Here is a 27127-nt window from a genome sequence, read left to right as displayed (position 1 = left end):
GGGATTCTGCTGCTTTGCACCACAGTGTCAACAGAATGCTGCACCTAAAACTCATGTAGCAAGTCTTGGGAGTATTACTCACAGAGAACCTCCATTGATGTACATATTGTGTAGTGACGCTCCAGTGCCACTTCCTCACTCCTAGTACAACTATATTGTGGCTGCTGTGTTGGCCCTCCTGTTGGTAATCCGTGCAAGGTACAGTAGCCTTCAGGTTGGTGCAACTTTCATCAGGGGACTGGCCTGACGCAAAGTTGTCCCAGGTTTGTGGAGTAAACAGTGGTTTAAATCTTTTCACATTCCCTTTTCAGAGTGGTGCTTCAGCCCCAATCAAAGAACTGTACACAATGTTTGGACAATATAAAGTGACTGAAAAGTTGGGAATGACTGAAGCAAACCAATGGACTACTTAATTGTCTACAAATTAATTTATTATTGATTTCTGTTTATTCGTTTTCTAGCAATGTCCTGTCCACCCAAATTAAGGGCTAAATTCTTGTGCTGCTTCAACATACGACTTCGGCAAGTGTTGGTAGCAGAATATCGCCCTCTGTTTTTGCATTAATTATATCAGCAATAATAATTGAGGCATAGGTTATATTTGAGAGATCTATGACCAGCGGGAACACATACCCTCAAGAACATATTAATCCTCAGGAAATGCCTTGCATCTTTATTATTATTGTATATGTAAAGCTCCAGTTATTCATACTACACAAGGAAGGCCAAATTCTGTTTTCATTTATGTTTGAGCAACCCTATTGAACTCAATGGGATTGCACTGAGAAAATGGAGACTTGAATTTAACTTGGGGGGACAAATTTAGGCCACGCATAAAAGGCAATTTTGACTTTGAGTTGCACCACAGTTAAATGTGACCCACTGAGTGCATTTGGCCACTGAATATCAGCACATATAGTTCAGTTTTATTTTTTCCTCAAAGACAGAGGAATTTGTTCTTAAAGAAATACTTTTACTGGTATGAAATTTCTCATATTATACTAAGCATTTGAAGATCCAGCAAAAGAGTAACTTTTTTTAAAGAAGAAACACAGTTTCTCACCTCATTAATTTTAATAACAGGTCTGAGGAGGGTAATATGGTCCAGGTTAGGAAGAGGGAATCCCTTCTTCAGTATTACTATAAAAAGACAGACAAAATGTGTATAATTTTTATAATTAAGTATAACTTGCATTGCTATAGCACCTTCCCCAGGATCTCAAGGTGTTTACAACCATGAATGAATTAATCCCTCACAGCACTCTTGGGTAGTGAGTATAACCCCCATTTACAAATGGTGGAAGAGAGGTCAAGAACATAAGAATGACCTTACTGGGTCAATCCAAAGACCCATCATGGGCAGTAGCCTGTTTTCTGACAGTGGCCAATACCAGGTATTCCAGAGGGAATGAATAAAACAAGTGATCTATCTGTTCTCACCCATTCCCAGTTTCTGGCAAAGAGAGGCTAGGAGTACTATTCCTGCCCATCTTGGCTAATAGCCATTGATGGGCCTATCCTCCATTAGTTCTCTTCTGAATGCTCTCCCATTGCCTCAGCATTTTTCTGGATGTGGTCAGTACATTAGCTCTCCTAATCCTGATTCACAATCCCTTTTGTTTTAGGGGATGAGTTTGTGATGAACTCATCCTGCAGATACATTACTTGAAGGATGCATTCACACTCAGTCTAAGAGAGATTGTTATCCAGTCATCTGTACCTCTCAGCATAATAACAATTTACTCTTATATAGCATTTTTCATCCATAGCACTCAAGGCACTTTACCAATGAAGTCAATATATACCCTCATTTCACAAGTGGGAAAACTGAGGCACGGGGGTGTGGGTGGGAGTGATTTACCGAACATCACCAAGCAGGGCAGTGGCAGAGCTAGGATAGAATTCAGGTTTCCTACATGCCAGTCCAGTGCCCTATAACTCACTTTCTATATCCAATCAGTCCTTGGCTTCTCTGATACAACTCCAAATTTGTTCTAATTATAGTGGTGGTTTGAGAACGTATTTACTTATCCCCTAGAAACTGGCTGATAGCCTATGTGAAATGAGTTGGGGGTACCACCTGATTGTAATGACATCTTTTCATTTCTCATCAGAGTTGATGTGAAATGGTTCATAGTGGTGAAAAGCCCCATATCGCATTACCTGTTCCTGAAGCCATGGTAACCATGGGAAGTGATTCTGTGGGTTGGAGGAGGTTGTGCCTCCCTAAACAGTTGAGGATGGTTCAGCTCACACTCCCCCTCTTACTCTGAGTGCAGCTCCTCCAGTCCCCCAGTGCTGGCCTCAGCTGGGCTGGGATTGGGACACCCAGGCTGCGTGCCACACACCATCTCAGAGCTCTGGATCTGAGAGACTACTGGTGCCTGAACTTCTTGGTGCTCCATGGCAGGGGGATTAGCCGTGGAAGGGGGGGCTCTCTGCTCCAGCAGGGGGCATATACAGGGTGGGGCCATGGGTGGAAGATATGGGGCTGGTGACTGGCCTCCCCCATTTATCACTTTACATGCTGGTTACAGTTATGTTAACAGAGATAAGGGCCATTAAAAAGAACTGGCTATCCTTACCATTGGCCGCTGGGATTACTCCATTCCGCAAAACATAAGAGAGGAAATTCTCTAAAAGTGAGACCTGCCATGGGAGAGAAAATGGAGTTAGAAACCACTTCCTAGTATCTATGAAGCTGCTCCACACTAAATCTTGGATGGAATTTTAAGAGTCCTGCTCACAGAAGCAGACCTTCATTTGTATAGACAAAAGCCCCAAGTGACAATGATCTTTGGTTCTTGAGGCTTACGGATGTCTCCAAACATGAGAATCTGTATCTCATTACCATGTGTGCAATATTTTCATTTAATCAGTTTCATTTACTTGCAAGATTATTTTAATTCTCCTCTGATCAGCTTCCTAGAGCTGATCAATTGTCTTTAGGATGAAACTGTTCTCTATGGGAGGCAGGATTTTTCCCTACAGTGTGTTTCAGGCATTTGCGATTAGTATTGTTGGCTTCCACTGGGGACTTATGCTGTGTCCCAACGCACCACCAAGTGCCTTTCTGCCATTCTAGAGTGCATGTTCTAACCTACAACATGTCTTTCCTCCTTCTGCTGCATTTCAGTTCACTGTTGTACACTTCACGGTCATGATTTTAGTGCCTCTCTCATGAAACATTATACACGAATGAGAGACTAGAACGCATTTCATTTTTAGGAGCACTGAAGAGTCAGTCAGTCTCTCTCTCACCATCCAAGGAAGGACAAAGTCTAATGATTTAGTTTTCGCATGTAAGGAAATTCTGCTCCTTACCCTTCAGACTGACATTTTCCCTGAGATTCTTGTTTCCTAGATACCAAAACTATCAACCTACCTCAAAGAACCCAACACTGGAGTCAGCCAGGAAGAGCTGGAATCTGAAGGGAAAATAGTAAAAGAAGAGTCATTATAAAGGATGAAGGCACTTTGTTTTAGTCATAGTGATGTCAGGTCTTATGATATGCCCATGATGAGACATTCCTCTATGGCAGGGCATCCTACATGCTGCCTTCCACAGAAAACAGGAATGCTTCTGTAGGGCACTGTATTGGAATATACACAAACAGGTGGCCTGGGATAAGTTTATCCAGGATTATGAGCAGACAACTTCTGTGTTTCATTATGTACATCTCACTGATTCATACATTAACTTCACCAGGTCAAGGACCAAAGATCCCTTGCTCTCAGATCGACTGAAATTTGCTACAGGAGCTAGAAGGTAAAATTTCACTTGAAGAGTGTTACTGATGGTGCTGGCTTATCTGCAAAACATTCAGAAGTTCCATTCAGTGTGCAAGCTTTCTGAGGTTTGCCCCCTGTAGCCTTTTTTCTCTGTAAAGAATTCTGAGGACTTCCTAGCCATACCTTGTTTAGGTTCCTGACACCTCACTACTCTCCTTGGGAGCTTCCTCCCGAGAGCCTCTGCAATCTGGACATACCTAATTCTTCTTACTTGTAACCGTCTTCCTAGACATGGTTTTTGTGAGCTTGAGTACCTATAACCCTACCAAATAATCCAATGGGTGGTTGGCATTCAAAAGTCTGATTCTATCAGGCGGGAGGGCCTGATCATCACCCATGCTTTAAAAATCCATATTTGAACACCTGGGTTCTATTTTTTAATGAAAACTTAAATTCCATAGAACATGTCATGAGCTCAGATTACACTTTTCTGACCAGCTGGGAGTCACAATGCCAATGCCTGGAATCATTACTGTAGCATCTATCTATACTGGCTCAAATTCTTTCCTATGTTCTGGACTCTTTGCTCTGCTCTGGTTGCACTAAAGGGCTGGAAAGCACCAGTTGAGAATTCCCCACCATGTAGGGGAGCTTTCAATGATGCAGAATCATCATAATTGGCCCCTGGTGCCACCCTCCTATCCAGCCCTGACAGATAGGGTATGTCAGGAGTGGGGAAAATGTGTGACTGGGGCACAGCATGTATCAACTGTTTTCAGCTGGCAGAGAGTCCCTTGGAGGCTGTTGACAGCTAGCGTAAATTAAAGCAATGCCATGGCTGATCTAACCTATTCTGGGGCTGGTACAAATGACTCAGCCAATCGGGGAATCCTAATAAGTTCCCCTTTGGCCCCTGTCGTTCTCTTGTGATGAGCTAATCTAAGCACAGGAGAGAATCTGGGCCAAAGACTTTAGAGATCAAATCCAGCACATTTACCTTTGCTAAGGCCCCTACAGAAAGGCTTAGAATGAAGCAACAGCAGAAGATTCAGTGGGTCCAAAATATGGGTTTTTTTCATCCACAGGATTTGGGCAATGTAGCCAAAAGCATCTCCATTTCCTATCCTTGTGAGAAAGAAGGTACATTCCACTGACTGCCTTTTTCTCATGCTGAACTAACTGCACAGGTAGGCTGTCACAATAAAACGTTGTTGTGTCCTAATGCTGGGATCACTAATGTTACTTCCTGAATTCTCTCAGGTCAAGCTGTCCTTTGTTTACCTGTTCAGACATAATGAGCCAACCAACTTCTGTTCAAATATAGTCAGACTGGCATTGGTATTTGCAATCTGTGGAAGAGAAGAGTCTTGAGTTACTATATCCATACAGAATGGGGTCCTCTGTTAGATTCAGATACAAATATAGTCTGCTTATATCATTTAAAATGCAACAGTTCCACCTTCTTTGATATAAATACTGAAGCTGTCTCATGCAGTGCGACTGCCTGATGTGGGGTTTGTGCATAGTTCAGCCTTGATTTATTTCAATATACTTGAAGTATGGAGAACTGAGATTTTAATTAATCAAAGACATTTTCAATTTAATGAACAGATGTCCGGGGAAATGATCCATTGCTGTATAACAGGGAATTCTAGAGAACTAAGCTGAAGATAACTGAGGCAGTAATGTATCTGGGTTTTTATTCCTCTTTAAGAAAACGCACCTCCCACTGGCAATATTCTGCAGTCCAAATTGCATCCCAAACATTCGTGTTCAAACCCTGGCTGCAGTTAATGGAATCTACTTATTTAAGGTCAGAAGTTGCATTATGTGTTGCAGGTTAGATTCAGATACAAATATAGTCTGTATCTGACCTAGAATCTAACCTCTAGGACCTTCAATTGCCTTGGCCTCTAGCAATGTGGAAGAGCAAATTTATTTTAACTCCTAGATTACATGCAATCCTCTGGTCCATGGTACTTACTATGTTCACTGTAAATATGGATTGGGTGGTTGAGTTTGGCTGGACAACAAGCACCTCCATGGAGGCATGGATCTCTAGAGAAAAGGCATTGGGCTGTAAACTGACCACAGGTGCAGCAGTAGCCATCAGGTTCAGCATTGCGGGCTGTTCCTCTACATAATACTGGGCAATCTGTAGGGTTTCAAGGCAAAAAAAGAGTCTGAAAGTAGCTTTTATATAGAACAACTCTGAATAGTTATCATTCATTAAAATCATTGTTTTGAGAGGATTCACGAAGATCAAACTTTACACAAGGTGTTAAAAAGATGGTAGAGTCCTTACAGCAGTAGGGAATAGGATGGTCTTCAGCGATGATGACCTGATGATACTAGCAGTATCAGGAATGTGGAGGAAAGTCCCTTCTATTACTAGACCCCCTCCCTCCCATTCCCTTCTAGACAAGCAATTTCCAGAGGAACAAATTCTAGTTTGTGAGCATGTTTCAGGAAAAGGAAACATGAACATGGCACTCAAACAAGCCAAAAAAGAGGCTGAAGCCAGTGTATCACCATTACAGTGCATGGCTTATAAGCTTCACTAATGGATGTATAATGGAAAGATTTTTGGTACACTGGAAACAGACAGGAACATTTAACTCTGAGAGTGCTGAGACTGTAGATTTATATTGTGCGCTGCATATCTCTTAGCCAAGTTGCCTCCTTGCTGCCCTCTCCACTCTATCGTCTTCCTCACAAAAACTAAATGAGACCACACTCTCTCCTTTCTTCTCTATATACCCCATGCAAACGTTAGAAGTTAGCACTTCCCCTACACAGGCTGAAAGCCCCATGCTTCCCGTCCACCTGCCAGCTCTGTTTCCTAACATGTGGCCCCTTGCAATTCATATATAGCTCTTCACTGTGATCATTATACTCAGCTGCTGATGCACGCTCCCTCCTACCTGCTGGTCTGTGGAAAGCCAGCAACCAAGTGACTCAAGTCATGCAAGTTTGGGCAGGAGAAAGGTGTTCGCATAGATGATGTGGGACCAGTCAGGAATCACTTGAGGCAAGAATCTTGACCTGGATCTATCTCCCAGGCACTATACATTTTCCCCTTCTCCAACACAGTGATGCACAGTGGCTCCACCAAACCTTTGGAGATTAACCTCTGATGACATTGATCCCAGGACTAGCTCTGGTGATTTCTTAAGATACCCACCTCGGGAATGATGTTGCCAAATGTCTTTGTAGTGACATTAAAATAACTGGAAAGCTGCAAAACAAATGTCAGAAATTATTCCATCCTGCATGAGCTTTATATCTTGATTTTCTTTAACTATTCTATTGTCGTTTTAATAACTTCATGGCTTTGAACCTTGGAAAAAATCCTAGAGGAAGTCCTAGAGCACTGAGTCAAATTCTTACTAATTTGCACAAAAAACACATACAGGAGAAACAAAGATTAAAACTTTCTGTTTAAATATGGGTGCAATATTTTGCTCAACTTTGGGCTCCTAGTACGGATATGAAAGGTTTATGTCTGATGCTTACCACTTCCGGTTAACAGGTGGGGGACTGGAGCAGCTTCCTGCCCGGTGCCCACTGCCCACCTGCCTGCTCCCCCCTTTAATTGGTTAAATACTGTGTTTAACTGGTTAACTAAATACATCCCTAGCTCATAGCCTCCTGTTTCTGGGGTATATGGAATCCATGGGAGACAGGACTCAAAAGCTCTGCTTGACCTTCCAACTACAGGCAAAACTGCTGTGTTTTGTGACATCTGAGTCAGCAAAGGCCCCTCATGAAGTTGCCAGTGAGGCAGCAGCATCTCCAGCATGAATTCCCTTGTCCTTTTCAGAGGAACATGTGGTTTAGATCTGTGACAAGTCACTTTTGGAGGTAAATGGTGCCTATTTTGTACCTTGCTCAGTGGCACTTCTGCATTTGGTCTGAGAAATCTAGGTACAATAAAATGGCAAAATAAAGAATTAGCATTAGAGACCATGCTCATTTTCTGATAATTGCATGGCGTGGACAACACTGAGCCTGCAACTGCACTGCAAATGACTTTGTAAAATCCCTTTCTCAGAAGGACCATACCTGGAACATTTTTAATCCCTCATCTGCAAATTCCACTCACCTCTTCAATGGTGGTGATGTTGAAGGCCCCTGCTTTGTAATAAGCCAGTGAGGCAGACTTAAAGAAATATTCAGAGATGCCGAGGTAAAGCATAGAATTGCTTTTGTCTGGGAGTGTGAAGGGAGCTGGTACAAAGGCAAGATCACTCCAATTTCGAAATGGATAGACTGCACCCTGCAAAACATTATTGTCATTTATAAAATCTGGGCCTGTCAAAAGCTCAGAATGTATTTACAATGGCGGATCTTAGAGGGCCCTCCACAGAGAATGCTGTTGGCCTGTTTTTCAAAAATGCCGAACATCCATTGAAGTCATCAAGAGGCTACTTAGAGGTTAGCACTCTAGAAATTGTGTCTACTTATTTCTGTGTCTAAATACTGATTAAGGAGTCATCTGACTTTAGGCTCCAATTTTTAAAAAAGTCTTGACCCTTGCCTCCATCCCCAGGAATTCAAATCTGAGAACTGTCATCGAGAGATATCCAGTGATGTCATCTGCCAGGATGGTGCACAATGAGAGATGTGATTTCTAAGGGCTTGTCAACAAAGAGACTTACTGAGTAGCCAAGCGAACCTATCGTGGAAGCACTAATCAGCTGTTTGGACCCTACTGTCATGCACTGAATGTTCTCTAGTGCTCTGCTCATTGAGTTGCTAGACAAAGCTGCCAGAACCTAAACCATATGGGCAGGTCTGCCAATGGTGGAGGAGAGGACAAAAGGGGCAGTGTCCTCCAGGCCCTTTAAACTGCTGCCAGAATGCCACACTGTACACTCCAGGTGGCTCTAAGTTTGGGGTGGGGTGGGGTGCTGTGTCATGCCTCACTTCAGGTGGCGCAGGGGGCTGGCTGCTCCTGGTCCTGCCCCTTCCACCCAAGGCCTCACTTCTTCTGGGAGCACAAAGCCAGCCCCTCCCCGCCCCACACACACACCTTGTCCAGGGGCTTGCACAGGCTATCAGCTCCCCATGCATATGGGGCTTTGCAGATAAAAATCAACACCTTGAAATGCATCCAGAAACAAACTGATAGCTCGTGTAAGGCAAGGAGCACAGGTGATGTAGAAAGAAGAAACAGCCAAATATACTTGGGGTAATTACTGCACTAACTATAACATTAGCCAGAGGAGAAATAGTGACGGTTTCAACTCTGAAGTGCTGAATATTTCTGAAACTTGTGTAACCCAGAGGCACTGAGGCTACTGACAAAGGAGAGTGAAGTCTATTCTACAGCCTTAGCTGAGAGCCGTTTGACTTGTAGTTCATGCAGTAGACAGAGGCACACGGCTTTAGCCCCTCAGGTCACAGGTTCATTCTCACCTGCCGATGACCCGTATTTCTTGGCTTTACACTAGAATATTTTAAAGAAAAAAACCTATATTTTTAGAAGACAAAATTTTAAATGATTTTTTAAAAAGGGAATATACTCAGGATGTTAAAAATACAAACTGTGTATTCACATAGTAAAACTAAACTGTTTTTACACTTTACATAGCATGACAACAAACCCTTACTGCTCAGCACTACATTAAGCAGGATGAATTATCCTTCCCTCCTGTTTCCTTCAATTGAAGGACATTCTCAGGGGCTTGAGTCTCAGCAGTGCTCTTCAGACTTGGCTTGCTCTCTTTCCAGAGCGCTTTCTCTCTCTTTGTCTACTTCCTGGATTTGTTACTTAATCATCACTCCTAAAATATAAACACTCTCCCTCTCTAGTTCCAAGGTCCAGACCTTGTAATTCATACAACTCCCATTGAAATCAGGCCCCAGTGACCTATTTCCCTCTTTTCTCCTAGGGTTGGATACACACTGTATCTTTTTTTCTTTTAACCTGCTCAGTCTTCTTTTACTGCTCTCTACATGCTACGGATAACTGACCAACAGAGTCAAAACCACTTGTGATGCTAATTTATTAAACACCATGTCCTGTCTTTACAACAGAATTGTTGGGGAAAAAACCCAACCCAAATGAGACATTGCTTTGGAAAGGACAAAAGGTATTTAAAAAGCACAGTTCCAGACAACTAGCATTAAAGGCAATTACCTTTAAGTCCAGATCAATGTACGATTGGAAGATTCCTGGAGAGTTAACTAGGGAATAGTCTATTTGTGCAAAGGCATCGATCTGGGTTGGGACTGTAAATGTGGTAGACAAAACAAACAATTATTAAGTGTAACACTGCCAGCAACCTTTAATTCAGAGTAAATACAGTTCTTGAACAAGAACATGCTCAAAACAAGGAGGGAGGAAAAAAATCAAAACAAATATTTGTGGTTAGGAACGCTAGGTGTTCCCTTTGGAAACTGACCAGCAGTGATTCAGACCTAACATTCCTCCTGTCTGACCCAACTGTTAGTTGACTACTTTCCCCAAGTTCTGCTTTTGTGAGAAACACCTGAAAACTGAAGGGGGGCACTGCCATTTCCTGACATTTTCAACTACTTCTGATCATATCCTATGAGTCTGTTTGGTTTCAACAGAAGTCTTATGCTTACAGACAGGGAAAAATGGACTCTTAAAATATCATGGCAAGGTAAGAACTACACCATTTGGGCTCAACCCTGCAAAGTGTTGAGTGCCTCCTTCAAGATACAGAACACCCTGAACTCCTAGGCTACGTCTACACTGGCCCCTTTTCCGGAAGGGGCATGTAAATTTCAGCAGTCATCGTAGGGAAATCCGCGGGGGATTTAAATATCCCCCGCGGCATTTAAATAAAAATGTCCGCCGCTTTTTTCCGGCTTTTAAAAAAGCCGGAAAAGAGCGTCTACACTGGCCCCGATCCTCCGGAAAAAGTGCCCTTTTCCGGAGGCTCTTATTCCTACTTCAAAGTAGGAATAAGAGCCTCCGGAAAAGGGCACTTTTTCCGGAGGATCGGGGCCAGTCTAGACGCTCTTTTCCGGCTTTTTTAAAAGCCGGAAAAAAGCGGCGGACATTTTTATTTAAATGCCGCGGGGGATATTTAAATCCCCCGCGGATTTCCCTACGACGACTAGTGAAATTTACATGCCCCTTCCGGAAAAGGGGCCAGTGTAGACGTAGCCCTAGTCTTCAGGGATAATTGAAGACATACAGCATCTCCCAGGAAGCAACAGCAACTGGCAGGCTTAGGCCACTATAGACAAAGGCAAGATATGCAAAGGTTTGTAGACATCTAAAGAAGCAGATGGGGTATAATGGGATTTTCTGGAGCACCTAAACAGCAGGCAAGGTGCCTACCTCCCACTGATTTGGGTGTACAGCTTCTTTGGCCTTCAATATGATATATTTCACTCCCTATTCAGCTGAAATTCCATCACAGTAGTGGTACAAGGCTGATAACAGAAGATCTACATCTGGAATGCTCTGCCATTGAAATGGAATAGCTTTAAACAACAAACTGGTGCCCAAAGAGAACAGGTTTATAGGGCGACCTGCCAGGGGTTTCTGATCGACTAGGGAGGCTGATCCAGGAGATCCCGTACAAAGGGGCTGGAAGGTTATAAAATAGAGTAGCTAATACTCTTTTCTGAGTCTTCACTTACCATTTTTCACAAGCTTAAGCTGAGAAGAGCTACATGTAGTAGGCTGATGAGACAAGTAGAACCTGCCTTCCTAAACACAGATGGACCTCCAAAGATTTCCAAAGGGAGGAATTGCTGGCGAGTGGAATGCATTTGTTGTTTTATAAATGAGCTGTACTCTATCTGTTACATGGATGAGCAATGTGAATGGTGTCTCTGTGTGTGTTATGTGCTTCACAACTGTCATGTGCCTCCTGAGAGGATAAACTATTAGCCAGCAAGCTCACACCTCTTGATGGAGTTCTGAGAGAGAGTGTGTTTAAATATTGAGGGGTATCTTGGGGCATCAGTTCTGGTTCTGAGTGTCTATGAGGCTCTGATGCCAGTAGCAGGCTGAGTCAGGGCCCAAGAAATGTACTAGAGAGGCCTAGGAGAAACAGTACTGCAGATTGCTGAGATCCAGAGATGTTTAACCCAACCAGGGACTCAGCTGCTGGGTGCCCATCAGACAGTGCTAGCAGGGGAAACTCAACTGAAATTTGTGACAGCAACTGACAAGAAAACAGCAACATCTGAACAGTATGAGATGAGGAATAAAGGTTGCATCACAGACTCACCCTGAAGTGCTCTGAGCTGTGCATCAATCTGCTGGATCCCTTGTCTGATGTTTGGACACGACTGTGTAAAAATACAACAAATTACGTACTGGCTTGTATATATTGTGTTCTTCCCCTTCCAGTGGATGAAAGTCAGATCTTCTCAAATAACTGTGATTATCTCACTCTCTCATAGCAGGCCCTTATGCTGTATCTAGTTTAACTGACAACCATAGGTGTGCACAGGGGATGTGCCGGGTGTGCTCAGGCACACCCTAATGTCTCTCAAAAAAAGTAGCTTTGCATTTTAATTTAATTGCATGATATGCTCTTTTAGTTTTAAAGTATGGATTATTGTATTATGCAATAAGCGCCGGATGTAGAAATGTATAGAAAGCCCGCATTTGCTCGCAGCATGTCCTTTTCGCCTTTAAAAAAAATTCCCTGGGTGCACACCCTAATGAAATGTGCTGCGCACGCCAATGCTGTCAACCACAATGTACACAGACAAAGATGTGTTTAGTAACTAACATTTCTTACAGTCACTGTCCTATTGCAACCCGGGTCCCTTAATTTCACCTCTAGTGTAAGTGTAAAAAATAATAAATCGCCATAGAAACTTAGCCCCGTTGTGCAAGTCAGCCAGAGGGAGAACCTGACCCAATGGTGACTATTGCCATGTCCAAGAATTGCTAGAGTTTATTTGGAAGTTGGTGCCTGCAAACTGATGCTACTGAAGGTGCTGGTCAGTACAGAATTAGGTTGTAGTTTTTCCTAGTTATCAGGTTATTCCTTAATCAAGTTCAAGACTGTTGCCTCTGAGATGATGCAGTTTCATGTATTCCTTAAGTTTCTCCCTTTAAACAATTTATAAAAACTTACGTGTGTATGTAAGCTCCTGTGAATGGGCTTCTCCAGGTATTTAATGAAGAATTTATAGAGCCAGCTGGAGAAAAGAAAAAGAAGAGAAAGGCCATTGCTTCAGTTAGCTGAACACTATAGTAATTGAGTGTTTTACATTCTAATCTACTATATATTTTAGAGAGTTTGTCTGTCTGTGGATGTGTCTGTGAGTCTGTTTGTTCAACAACTTCTTCTAAATGTAAGAGCTAGGACTACCAAATTTGGTACACAACTTCCTCTTATGACAGGGTGGGCAATAATTTTGCTGGGGGGGGCACTCCAAGATTTTGGAAAGTGGTCAAGGGCCGCACTTTTTTGTTGAGGAGGTGCGGGGTCTAGGATGGTACAGAAGGGCATATAAGGTAAGGGAATGGGGTGCAGGAGACAGTGAGAGGTCTGAAAGGGAGTCTGGGTGAAGGAGGGGGCTGTGACCTGGGGCAGGGAATTGAGGTGCAGGGTCCGGGAGGGGGTCTGGGTACAGGAGAGGATTCTGGCCTGGGGGAGGGGTGTAGGTGGGGATACAGAGTCTGGGAGGGAATTATGAACAGGGGAGCAGAGGGTTTGGATGGTGACCTGGGGGAGGGAGTTGGGATGTGGGAGGGGCAGGGGTGCCAGACGCAGGCTCTGGCTGGGAAGTGCTTACCTAAAGTTCTTCCGGCTAGCAACCCTGCAACACCCACAAGGCAGGCTGAGCTCCCTGCCTGCTGTAGCCCCAGATTGCTTAAAACTGCAGGCTGCTCCCTCCAGGTGGCTCTCAGCACCAGGAGGTGGGAGAGCCTTGCATTGCCCATATACCTCAGGCCAGTCTCTCAGCTCCTATTGGCCAGTTGTTTCACATGAAGCCTCCCCCTCCCTTCAGAGCACAGAGCCACACGGAGGAGCCCTGCACTTAAATCAGTGGCTGCTGCATGCCCGAAAGTCGTGGCAGGGTGTCTGTGGGCTGGATCCGGTTGCTTGGCAGACCAGATCCAGCCCGCAAGAGATATCTTGCCCACCCCTATCTTGTCATAACTTAAAAGCAAGGTCAGGGTTTGGTTGTGCCATAAAATGGGATGTGCCTGGAAGGGGACTGGTATGCATAAAACCATACAGAAAATAGACAGAATCACCAGGCAGGTGAAAGGGGCTTGCTGGGGGCATGCCTCCCCTCCAATCCAGGACTGCTTCAGACCCAAACCTCCCATCCTCCCCAACAACCCTTTAATGATGGTGTGTGGGGGTGGTTAAGTTCCTCCCTCCCCTGATTCATACATGAATACTGCTGGCTGTTCCCCTTTGTCAGGGAGTGAGGGGCAAGTACAGTTTGCTGCATTCCTCACTCTGGCTGGGGAATGCAGGGAGCAAATGAACCTGGACCTGCCCCAGAGGGTGGACATGCACCCCTCCCGTAGCTGTACCCATTGGAGCTGCAGCAGCCTTGGAGAGACACTTCTCACCTGGCCCCAAGCTACTATGGTGAGTGAGGGCTGGGGCTGTCCTTTCTCCTCGGGGCTGCCTGCATACAGAACCCCTCATCTCCTACCCCACTGCAGAGCAATGATTTAAATGAAGAAAAACAAAAATTAATTGATCTAAGGACCCGAGCAATGCCGGGTAAATTTTCTAGTATACCTCTATGTATAAACTGGACCTGCGTGAACTTGAATATCCTAGCAGACCAGTCTAATAGGTGTTGTATTAATTTATGTATAGGCCCTAGTATCACAACATAACCTGTACCAGGATAAAACCCCAGTATACACTGGACCTGTCTGTAATCTGAAAACTGCCAAAAGATGCTGTCTTCAGAGCTGGGCAGCTTGAGAATGGCCGCTGCTGGCCGAGAGCCCAGCTCTGAAGGTAGTGGAACTGTCAGCAGCAGCAGAGAAGTATCTGCATAATGTTTGACTTTTGCACTGGAAGGGATGGCTATGGGGAAGGCTAAGGCAATTTTTGGGGTGGCTATACCCCTATACACCACCCTCAGCACCACCCCTAGGCTCTGGTATAAGTCAGGCCTTCTCATTCTCACCTATGGTTGAGGATTAGAATATAACCCATAAAATGAATGTTAATCTTGAAATAGCATGTGAAACGTCTCATTCATCCATGCCTTCTATCTCACTATCTAAAAAGGGCTCCAGCACAAACCAAATGACTGAAGCAGTACCACCAGTGTCTGTTCCCTTCTGAATGGCATTTCTTTAAATCCTCAGTGAAAGCTTCTTGCAACGTTTGGGCTACATTTTCAAAGGGCCTTCAAGTTGGCCTCCAGTTGTACATGGCTAATTTTGCATGCACAAGAAACCTATGCATTACAGTTTGTGCTGTGTTATCACCCACCAACAGACACTAATGATAAACTTTACACGCACTCCATTTTAACCTGCATTTGTTTGTGAAAATCATAGTGTGTGTATTTAAATTCTATCTTTTTTTGTGTACACACATGGCAAATGTTGCACACTTGCAAAATAATATCACGTTCTGAAAATTTGGCTGAGAAGATTAATTTTCAAACAGGGGGACCTGGATTAGAACCCACCTTCTAGATATTGGTGCTGCAATAGCACACAGGCTTCTAAAAATGTATCTGGGTGACTAATTTTGAAAAGTGGGCCTTGTACCATTAACTCGGTTACTTTCCACTAAAGTGTATAAAATCTCTTGCACTTACCTGATTGTTCCATTCAGTTTGATGTCCATACCCCGAATACTCATTTGGCAGCTATCAAGTGACATTGATGGGTGACCTGTGTTGTCTTGCGACATGGTGAAGACTGCTGTAATAAACACTCCTGAAATGGACACTGTACCTCTTCCACTGTCTTTGCTGCACAGACAAAAAACAAACTCAGCTGTAAAGTCTACTTACAGGGAACAATGAAAAATTTAATGGATCAAAGAGACTGTTTCTTTCACTGAAAAGGAAAGGAGATGGTTTTGCCTATCTCTAATGATTAAAGTAGATGACTATAGAGGTAGTTCCTATGAAGAATCAGGTTCCACACAATAATCTGCAAGGTCCAAGTGCTGGAATGATGTTGGATTTGTCAAGTTTGCCAAATGTCACAATTTTACAGAGATGTCTAATCCATGCCAAATTATGATTCTTCTGTAGAATGCAGTAAATTTTTCTTAGCCTGGAGTCCAACCTGGTGTGATTCTACACACTAAAGCCATTTACTGAAGGGAACTGAAAGCTGGGTAATAAATATAGATCATAAGGACTGGCTTAGGAGGAATGAGTACAGAATTTGAAAATGTATAGATCAGGAAAAATGATGGCCAAGAAGAATATGATAAATGTCTATATTAAGTATCTGTTTATTATTTATACAATGCAATACATATGCATGGCACTTTATAGACAAGTAAAAATGAAATGACCAATCCTTGCCCTTACAATCTAAATATTCTAAGAATGTAAACAGCAAGGAGGAAGATGAATTGTACTTGGTGACCCCCTGTGGTATGAATACAAATAAAGCAGGGGTGGGAAACCTTAGGCCTGAGGGCCAGATGTGGCATCCACCTTGCCTGGATCTGGCCCTCAAGGCTCTGCCCAGCACTGGGGAACCTGCGCTGGTGCTCCAGTTTCCCCCTCCCCGCAAAGCCCTACTGCGGGGCAGGAGCACACAAAATTTACTAGCCTAAGCCTTGAGGCTCTGGTGTGTGAGGGGAATGTGGGGAGTAGAAAAGGAAAATTTAGACTGAATATTAGGAAAAATCTCTTAACTGTGAGGTGTCACACACTGGTTTATAGTCTGTTCCAGAGGCAACACAGTCATTAAGGATATAAGCGACTTGTCGACTATCCGATAAGCAAATACTTATCAGATAGTCGACTAGTGACTCAACTAGTCACTCCTGCTGCTATCAGATAGAGGCAGGAAGGGGGGGAGCAGAAGCCAGTGTTGGGGGGAGCCAGCTTAAAAGCCGGTTCCCCTCCAGCACCATCTCTGCGGGGGACATAGGCGTAGCAGGGGACCGGCGCAAGCCGGGACAGCTGATTCCTGGCTTGCGCCTGGTCCCCCCACTGCGCTTCATCCTTTAAAATGTATTAAGAGTCTGATGGCTCTTAATACATTTAAAAGGCAGAGCTGCAGCGGGGTTAGCTCCCAGGGCTAGAGCTAACCCCACTGTGGCTCTGCAGTCCATCTGTCCCCCCCCCGTTATCAACTAATTGACTAGTCGATGGGAATTCCATCAACTAGTCGATTAGCTGATTAAATGCCATTTAACATCCTTAACAGTAATGTGGTGCTTTTTAATGGGGCTGGATTGTAAGGTTACACTCCAATTCCATGTAATTAATATACCTGCATTCTAGTAAGTGTATGTATGTGTGTATTTTAAGAAGCAAATCAAAGGTATAATACTGTGTAAATAACTCAAATAGCACTGTAACTGGAAGGTTAGCAAGTACAGTGAGTGAGATGCTCACTTCAGTTCCACCTCTTTGTCACTGGGTAAAAAGGCCAGAGTACTGTAAAGGAGCACTAGAAGTTCCATAGTTAGCAAGTGTAGACACTGAGAAAGACAGCCATGAAGCTGTCCTTTTAACCCCATCTTGCAAGCCATGGTGTATGGGGCATGTTCTGGCAGGAGTGGTTTGCTGTGTACAGGGCTGCTGGATGCACTACTGTGACATATTAATCTGAAAACAGAAGTTATGGTCCCAGAGGCCGACAGCCTTGCCAGGTCCCTGGGCAAGGTGCGGGCTATGTTCTGTGCCCCCAGAAGGGGTGGAGCTGGGACTAGGCAGCCCTCAATGCCACCTGGAGAACATTGTGCCTGTCCCAGGCAGCCTTTAGTGCTGCCTGGAACATGCAGTACCATGCTCCAGCAGCAATTTAAAGAGCCTGGAGCTCCAGCTGCTGCCACTGCCACACTGTGAGACATGATGGTGTTCCTACTTCAAAGTAGGAATAAGAGATCCTCCGGAAAAGGGCTTTATTCCGGAGGATTGCGCCAGTCTAGACGCTTTTTTCCCGGCTTTTCCCCAAGCCGGAAAAAAAGCGGCGGACATGTTTATTTAAATCCACGGGGGATATTTAAATCCCCCGCGGATTTCCCTATCCTGACTTACCTGATTTGCATGGCTTTTCCGGAAATTGTGGCCAGTGTAGACGTAGCCCAGCTGTGCTGGCAACTGAGAAGTCTGGGTCCTTTTGTATCACCTGGGCCTGGGGCAATTCCTCCCCCTCGGTGGGCTTAGAAATGGAGGTGGCCACAATTTAGTAACTTACATAGTGTAAGGTAGAGAGACAGAGTGGGAGGTAGTATCTTTTATGGGAGCAATTTCTGTTGCGAGAGACAAGTTTTCGAACTTACATAGAGCTCTTCAGATTTGGGAAACATACTCAGAGCGTCACAGCTCAATACGACGTGGAACAGATTATTTCGTGTAAATACATAACACGCATTTCAAGGTGAAGTTGCCTGATAACCTCTAGTTACCGGAAGGAAATGAAGCTGGGGGAAGGGCGGTTGATCAGTGGGTCACAGATGGTTGTAATAAGCCATAAATCCAGTGTGTCTATTCAGAGCATGATTTTCAGAAAGCGAAGATGTGAATTTAAGACAAAGCTCCCTGGCTGGCCTTATAAAAGTGTTGTGCAGGTTCCTCTGAGGAAAAGAACTGATGGGTCTGATATAGAATGATCACTTTGTCACAAGTGTTCGCACACAGTGTTACTTAGTAAACAGTCATTTAGATAGTCCTGGGGGGTTCTCTAGTCCCAGAAAAGTCCAGGAGCAACGGGGTATAAAGATGGCTTAAAGTCACTCGCCTCCACTTTCTCTAGGCTGTTGATTTCACAGTGTGCTTCTTGGGGTATGCCTGCACTGGACCTGGAGGTGTAACTTCAAGCTTGGATAAATATATGCTAAGACAGCCAGGTAGTTGCAGCCGTATCTGTGGTATGATCGCAATTTTAACTGGAAGAGAATGTCTCGCACTGGAGAGCTCTGTGAGACATGATGGTGTTTGCTATCAATCTGATGTTGGTAACTGATATCAAGTACTTGGAAAAAGAGACATTGGTTACTAAACTTTGTATTTTCCACTTCAATTCTTACACCAGAAAATACTTGGGATACACAAGTCTATACTTACAATAACCAGGTCCTTATACTCCAGTTTGCATTGAAGGTTGCATAAGCATGTTGAGTTGATAGTTTAATCCCACTCCCTGGTATGAGGGATACAGAAGCATCTGGGAATTCAATGGTGTTAATTCTTACCCTATACAAGGAGAAAAAAAAGATATTAATTTACATTCCAAAAGCAAATGAGAATCTGAATCAAAGTTTAAACTTGATTCAGGGTCAAACTTCAGAGAGTCAGAAATTCTCAGAAGCAAAGCAAAGCCCTCCAACAGGGCAGAAACGTCCCTCTCCGGCACTAGACTGAACTGTGCCCTCTTTCAATTCCTAATTAAAATGAATATTATGAATGTCCCAGTCATGGGAGGTTTTTAAGAACAGGTCAAACAAACATCTGTTAGGGATTGTCTAGGTTTACTTGGTCCTCCCTCACCATGAAGAGCTGGATTAGATGACCTCTTGAGGTTCCTTCCAGTCCTATAGTTCTATGAGTCTATGAATGTGTCTCATCTCTTAGAATCAAGATTCTAGTGCAACTTTTTGAAATTATTAGTTCTGAATTCATGTTATGTGACTGTTCTCGCAACATCTATTTATAGGACCCTACTGAATTCACAGTCCATTTTGGTCAATTTCATGGTAATAAGATTTTTAAAATGTTAAATTTCATTATTTCACATACTTAAAGCTGAAATTTCATGGTGGTATAATTGCAGGAGTCCTGACCCAAAAAAGAGTGAGGGGTGGGGAGTGTCACAAGATTATTGTATGTGCTTGTGGCATTGCTACACTTACTTCTGCACAGCTGCTTGCCAGGAATCAAGCTCTAAAGGCAGAGCTCACCACAGCAGTGTAGAAGGAAGGTTGCTTCCAGCAAAGCTGGGCCCTTAGTCAGCAGCTGCCACTCTCTGGCTGCCTAGCTCTGAAAGTCCAGTTCATAAAGTCCAGTTCATAAAGCATTGGGGCAGAGTGAACCGTCACACCACCCTTACTTCTGCACTGCTCCTGGCCAGGTACTGCCTTCAGAGTGGGGCACCTGGCCAGCATTACAACCACTGCTCTCCAGTTGTCCAGCTCTGAAGGCAGCACTGAAGTAAGGGTGGTGTGACAATTCACCCCGCCCCAATGCTTTATGAACTGGACTTATGGACATAAATGTACATAACTCAAAGGTACTTTGAACAAATTACTTCATGTAACCTGTCAGTCTTCATGTCTTAATCCGATGGATCTGTTTATCTTTTTTTTTTTTTTTTTGGTGTATGAATCATTCTTGTGCGTAAAATTAGACACATGGAGTAGGGAATACTTTATGGGTTTTAAATGTGTGAATGAAAGTTATCAAGGGAGGCCTCAGTGTCTGGGCAATCATATACAAATAGCCTTTTGTCCTTAGGTCTTATCAGTGGATGGTAGGGATGGGCCAGGTGACTCCCCATTCAATAAGGGAATCTTTAAAAACAATAGGAAAGGAGGAGTCTTTTGTCTTTGGTTGGCTGGACACACCGGAGAAAGGTGAACCAGAGACCCCAGGGGAAGGGAGAGTACCCTGGATTGGAAGGCAGCTGGAACAGAAACAGTTTTAGGGTGAGTTTATAATAAGTTTGTGCTGAGGATTTTAGTGTTAGAATTAGCTAAGCATTTTTGTTACTTTTGATTTGTAATCTACTTTGCTCTGCCTGTTCTCTCTTATTACCACTTAAATCCTACTACTCAATAAAATCACTTTTTACTTACTATCAAGCCCAGTGTAAACAATTATTACCTGGGGGAGCAATCAGTGTGCACATTCCCCCTTTCCTTGTTAAAGGGAGCTTACCTAACTAATTATTTGGGGTTTGATCCCATGTGGGGAGTGGTAATCCAGGAAGCTGGATCTTAAAATGCATTCTCCTTGGACCAGAATGTCTGTACTGCTTCTTGGTGGGGGCCGTGATTCTCAGTTTTGTGCCTTGGCACGGGGAGACCAGGGAGCTGGCCCAGCAGGACAGGGCATTGAGAAGCCCCAGAGAGCAAGACGGTGGAAGTAGCCCTGTCAGCACCCCAGGAATCACCCCAAGGGGTCATCTGTGACCTCACCCCGTCACTGGTGGAAATGCTGCAACCCCCCTTAACTTATATAACTTTGTGACCCACTGCAACTCCCTTTCAGGTCAGAAACCTCAATTTGAGAAACACCGGTCACCTGTATAGTATAGGGTAAAAGCACACAAAAGGCCAGATTGCACAGGAGGACACCAGATTTCATAGTCTGACACATTTTGCATGGCTGTGAATTTTGTAGGGTCCTATCTATTTACAAACTGCTTTATTGGAGAATATCCCTGCCAGTCATCTTATTCACTTGACTAATTCTGGGAAGCAAAGACAAAAGAGGCATGATCATCGCTGAAGCATATTCATTTAAAATGTTTGAATGAATGTTCACTAATAACTTTTGCAATATTCACCCAAATCTATTACTAATCTCTAGAGACACCTGGTACCTTCCTGTAGTTTTTTTTTAAGATATTGTATCTGCCAAATTTTCAAAGACTGATGTCCCATTTGCAAATGCCAGTGTGTTTTCATATATACTGTTAGCTCAAGTATGCATGCAAATTAGGTAAATGCTTATATGAGCAATCAGCTAGACATCTGTCTGACCTTTGTGCATTCATGTCTGTGATTTGTACATGCAATTAAGGTAAACTGAGCAATCAAAGGCAAACAAAACAGTTACATACCTATATTTGCTTAAAACTCTTTGTCAGTCCTGTTTTTGAAAGTTTGGTCTCGTATATTTTTAATTTTGTACTTTTCATTACTCCAAATAATCTACAATTTCTGCATCTCTTGCGTTAAGTGTGAGAGACTTAGTTTGTCCTCTTTTTTTGAGATCTTTAATCATGGTTAGTGGTTTACCTGCGGGGTCATACACTTGTATTTCAGGTACAGTGTGACTTATTCATCTGAAAATATGAGCATGTCCTGCAAGGATTCCTATCAATCAGTAGAATACAATGTTTACCTTTTTCTTTCTTTCCTATAACTGTGTCAAGCAGATTTCCAGTAACTACATCTTAGGTGTCAATCAAGCATCAGGACAACTGACCAAATCATGCTGATAGCATGATACTTTTAATTTTCTCTCACAGCTATATTACCAATCAGAGGCAAGTAACCCAGACCCTGATCCAAAGTGCATTGTGGTCTTTCCTTTGACTTCAGTAGGATTTGTTTTAGGCCTCAAATCATAAATGTGTCCTTTCCCCTTTAAATAATAAGCAATGCATGACACGGTGTTATCTTCAGAACAACCTGTAACAACAGTACCAAAGATAGCATCCAGTGTGCTGACACTATATTGCAAAGAGCTATTTCATGTTATTGTTTTAAAAGACACTTTCCTAGTTTGCTCACCCTGAAAGTATGTAGTCCACATCCCCAACTCCAGATTTCTCCCGACCACTCCAATCTGGGAACTTTTCATCTTTTATTCTTTGTTTCAGGACCTTCAGCCCAATCTCCTTGCCTGCAAGGGTACAGAGACCTCTTCAGCTGCACTAATATAGCTGAAAAGTTTACACAATGTACTTCAAGTTTAGGGGATTTCTAATGTTACCCCCTTTTCACTGTATTTAGGGGATGCTCTTTCACATACCCTGCCATATCTATGAAACCCTCTTCTCCCTCCCACCAAGCCATGCCCTTCTTACATTTATCTTTAAATCTTCCTTTTCTCTATAGCTGTGAGCAACTCATTCTCTCTCAGGGTATTCTTATACTTGGTATTAAGGGCTCAATATAATAATAAAGTCTGCGGCAATGTACTATGGAAGTATCAGACTTACCATAGTCCAGTCCTTTCTGTGTGATCCTCACTTTGAGCCCAGGGTTAGCATCAAGCTGTTGGATGAGCCAATGTAACAAGAGGAAAAAACACCAACACTTCAGCATCTTTTCCTGTTTTCACAGTGACCTGTGGACAATATTTATAATTAAACCATGCAGATGCATGCACAAAAGCCTCCTGCCTTATTAATAGCCTGGGGAGCAACTGTCTCCCCACTAAGGATGGGACAGAAGTGGGCAGTGAGGATCCGGAGACTCAACCAGTGACTTTTCAGCATGCAGACGCACTTAACTGACACTGTTTTGTTGAGCTTACAGGGGCGCCCACACCATCCAAAATCCCTGGGCTCTGTCTTCCTGCAGACACTAGCCTTCTGTGAAAAATAGGGGCGCTACTGCACTTTCCTCTTCTCTGGTCTACACTGCTACCAGCCCCACCCTGAGGAGCGATGATGTGGCAGAGCAGCAGCTACCAAGGAGATGGAGATCTGTGCTCCCCTTGTGCACCTGGGAACATCGATGGTAGAGGATGTGAAGCCTCGGCTTGTACATAGGCCAACACTGAAATGAAGTGGCAGATGGTGGACAGCCAACATGCAGCTCACTGGATTGGGGGAGAGACGGGGGAGAGAAGACATTTTAGATGTGCAAATGCTTATTCCTAAAAAAAGTGTTATTGGTTCCACTTCCAGTGGTGTGGTCTAGACAATGTAGACTCTGTGCACTCTCATAAATACAACCCTGTGTGAATACAAAATTTGTATCTGCAGCTGCAAAAATGAGCCGCAGATATGGACATTCTCATCTGTGGATGTGGATACCCACAGATATAAAGCATGGTTTCTACCCATGGTTTCTACCCATATGTAGAAGTTAGTAGCAACTCTGCACAGCTCATCATTGTTGTGGTGAATGAGTGCAGCCAACCATGTTATTTGAGCTTCTGTGACTAGAATATTGGAAGTGGAATATTTCAGGAAAGATGTGGAGAAATTGGAGAAGGTCCAGAGAAGGGTAACAAGAATGATTAAAGGTCTAGAGAACATGACCTATGAAGGAAGACTGAAAGGATTGGGCTTGTTGAGTTTGGAAAGGAGACAACTGAGAGAGGATAATAGCAGTTTTCAAGTATCAAAAAGGGTGTCACAAGGAAGATGGAGAAAAAGTGTTCTCCTTGGCCTCTGAGGATAGGACAAGAAGCAACGGGCTTAAACTGGGCAAGGGGAGAAGGGGGGGAATAGGTTGGACATTAGGAAAAAGTTCCTAACTGTTAGGGTGGTTAAACACTGGAATAAGTTGCCTAGGGAGGTTGTAGAAACTCCATCTCTGGAGATATTTAAGAGAAGGTAAGATAGACATCTACTATGGATGGTCTAGACAGTACTGGGTCTTTCCGTGAGGGCAGGGGACTGGACTCGATGACCTCTTGAGGTCCCTTCCAACTCTAGTGTTTTATGATTCTATAACTATTATATGACCCTCAGTGCATGTAGGCTAGGCTGAATGTCTATGCTGACAGCAAGATTTACTGTGGAACAGTCTGTCAGGAGGAATGGTGGACACCTTGGGTGTGTCTAGACTACAGGATTTTTTCCGAAAAAAAGTGGCCTTTTTTCTAAAAAACTAACCCTGCGTCTAGATTGCCGCTGCATTCTTTCGAAATTAAATCGAAAAAAGTGGCTTGTTTTCGACCATGGTAAACCTCATTTTTCAAGGAAGAACGCCTTGTTTTGAAAGTGCTCTTTTGAAAAAAGGTATTCTTGAATGAAAACAGGGCTTTTTCGAAAGAGAGCATCCAGAGTGCCTAGGTGCTTGCTTTTTCAAAAGCAGTGGTTGCAGTCTAGACGCTCTCGAAAAAACCTCTTTCGAAAGAGGCTTGTAGTCTAGATGTAGCCCTTGTCACTGAGGGCTTTTACAATTAGATTGGCCAAAGCACTAGAAAGCGTACGGAAGAGAACAATCCCACAAGGAAGTGGACTGGATGAGCTAATACAGACATTTTCTAATTGTGGTCTGTGGTTCACTGCTTGGAGGGCTGACTGATCACATCACGAGGGTTCTTCTTGATCTCAATGGCTATGCTGCATTATTAGCAGCTAATGCACATTAAATGTTTGCCACTTTTATTCTTCCATGTAAGGAATTCCTGTAGTCACCACCACCAGGATGGTATGCAGTGGCATTCAATCTGTGTGTGATGATGGCAGTCCACATGTGAAAAAGTTTGTGAGCCCCTGATATAATGGGTCTTTCCTATCTCTAACTCCTATGAATCCTGTGATTCCTGGACTCAATGCACTCATAAGCCAGGTTTAAATAGTTCAAATTGTATAGTTATTAGGTAACTTTCATCTAAATTGTATGGAAAAGGGATGTTCAGTCTTTAACCTGCTCCACAGAACAGCTTTGTCACATTGTCTTCAGCTGAACTCACATGGGTGAGTAAAGCAATGAACTATCATTCCACATAAAGAACAAAAGAAAAATTAAGAATATAGAGAATAAAACACTTTTCCTTGCTTTCCATTTTAAAATGCACCTACCCCTATAGTTCTAGGCACGTTTAGAGTAATTTAAAATCCAGATTTTAAAGATACACCTTTGCATAGCTAAGCTTTGCCAACAAAATAACACTGCAAATTAAGACCCATCACAATCAACTGAACAAACCATTCCTCAGGTCACTTGTTCCTCAAAAGCCAAAGAGGAGCATTGCAGTAGGCAAGATCAGGATGTGACAGAGCAAATGGGATAGTGAAATCCAGAGCTGCGGTCTCCATTCAGAAAAATTCCCATTCAGAGCCAGGTCCCTCTCTTTTAAAGCAGGCAGTTTGGTACTTAGTTCAAAGACCTCCACTGATTGCAGCAGCAGTGATCTCACAGAGGGAATGGTCTCTCATGTAACCAGGAGCCAAACCATTTAGGAGTTTATAGGTTAAAACTAACTGAACTTCACTCTGAAATAGAGCTGGGTGTGAAACAATTTTCCCATTCCACAAAAAAATTCAAGATTTCAAAAACATTTCTAATCTGCACTGGGGGAAAAAAACCTAGTCCTTTCAATCTTTTACATAAAAAATGATATTGAAAGGAAACCACCCCAAAATAGCCAATAGCCCAGTGATTTGGGTACTCACGTGAGATGTAGGAGACTTGGGTTCAAGTGCGTATGCTGCTTGAGTGGGAGCTCTCTCAATAACTCCTCTTGGACCTGTTCCAGTTTGTACAAATATCACTTAGAGCAGGGATCTAAGCTGGGTCTCTCATATCCTAGGGGAATGCCTTGACATCTGGCCTATATATTCTCTCATGTTATCAAGGGGACTTGCATAACTGCTTCTGGTTGCTTCCCCCAACTAACCAACATTACCTGTCCTATCAGCACCGAAACTCAGCCTTTCCTCTGAACCCCAGTCTCTATGGATATGGGTTAAATTGTTTCATTACACCACCTGCATAAGCTGTCTAAAGAGAGCCATAAGACCTGGGTAATTTTACCTGACCAACATATACTTCAACTTAGAGTAGCTATATAATATGCAAGTTACATGTTGACTCCAGTGAGTCTCACACATAATTACTCTGATACTTGTATCTCCAAAATAGCTCCCTCATTTACATAAACCACTCTTGTCATTCTTTTTTTTCTCTAAGGTACGGGTTTTCAAACATCTTCAATTCCTTAAAAGGAAGAGAAAAAGCTCCTTTGTTTCCATCTATGTAGATCTCCAAATTTTACAAGTTATTTTATTGACCAGAACTATATCTCAGCCTGAGGCTCTTCTGTTTGATGTTTTATGGCTGCTTTGCTGACTAATTCCCTAAAAAGTTTAGATAGATCTTTCCAGTAAAGGTTTCCATTCAAACAAGCTTGTGCACTAACAAATACAGACCAAACCTCCACCACAGCTTTGCTACTGTTTTCTACAAATATTACAGTAACATAAAGACTCACAAAAGTAGCCAAATACTTGTTAATATATTACAATATTCATAGCTTTTATAGCTACCATTATAGAAAATCCCTTAGAGTTTATCACCCAGACTCTTCATTGTAGCCTCTGGTGTGATCAGAACCAAAACTTTCTTCTGCTATTATGAACCACTAAAGAGAGGTAGCTGCTCCTGTCTATACCCCAAATTCATACAAGGAATCATAGCACATAAAAACAAGACATAAAACATTTACCTGATTTGTACCCCAGCACAGCCCCGTAGCTTTACGCCACTGAAACGTCTGCATTTAATACACAGCCTGGCAAGGTTGTTTCTAGTTCTCCTCTTTCTTCAATTGGTCTTTAGCATATTGGGAAGCGTGTTTGTTCTTTGCTGCTCAGTCAACAGGAAAATGAAAAAACAGATTAATA

At 43.2% G+C, this 27127-nt stretch overlaps 1 protein-coding gene across 3 annotated transcripts in view; it reads right to left on the bottom strand.

The window, feature by feature from the left end:
* Positions 1–27127, bottom strand: part of BPIFC (BPI fold containing family C) — a 28700-nt gene that overhangs the window by 1362 nt on the left and 211 nt on the right. The window contains exons 2-17 of one of the 3 annotated variants that reach the window (XM_089781571.1): positions 26950–27089; positions 25898–25971; positions 22760–22887; positions 22329–22440; positions 18937–19065; positions 15493–15648; positions 12816–12879; positions 11955–12015; positions 9878–9969; positions 7838–8011; positions 6917–6970; positions 5717–5887; positions 5014–5081; positions 3386–3428; positions 2586–2649; positions 1064–1140 (exon numbers count right to left, since the gene is read on the bottom strand). In XM_089781571.1, the coding sequence (XP_089637697.1) occupies positions 1064–1140; positions 2586–2649; positions 3386–3428; positions 5014–5081; positions 5717–5887; positions 6917–6970; positions 7838–8011; positions 9878–9969; positions 11955–12015; positions 12816–12879; positions 15493–15648; positions 18937–19065; positions 22329–22440; positions 22760–22865 (1371 nt within the window). In that variant the 5' untranslated portion in view covers positions 22866–22887; positions 25898–25971; positions 26950–27089. Of the gene's footprint in view, positions 1–1063; positions 1141–2585; positions 2650–3385; positions 3429–5013; positions 5082–5716; positions 5888–6916; positions 6971–7837; positions 8012–9877; positions 9970–11954; positions 12016–12815; positions 12880–15492; positions 15649–18936; positions 19066–22328; positions 22441–22759; positions 22888–25897; positions 26243–26949; positions 27090–27127 lie in introns of those variants that run through there. The other 2 variants (XM_089781573.1, XM_006137975.4) reach the window with 2 other exon arrangements.

Source organism: Pelodiscus sinensis, chromosome 1, assembly GCF_052426305.1.
Source record: "Pelodiscus sinensis isolate ZL-2025 chromosome 1, ASM5242630v1, whole genome shotgun sequence".
Lineage (NCBI taxonomy): Eukaryota > Metazoa > Chordata > Testudines > Trionychidae > Pelodiscus > Pelodiscus sinensis.
The sequence above is the reverse complement of the archived record's forward strand: the minus strand, read 5'-3'. Positions and strand labels throughout refer to the sequence as shown.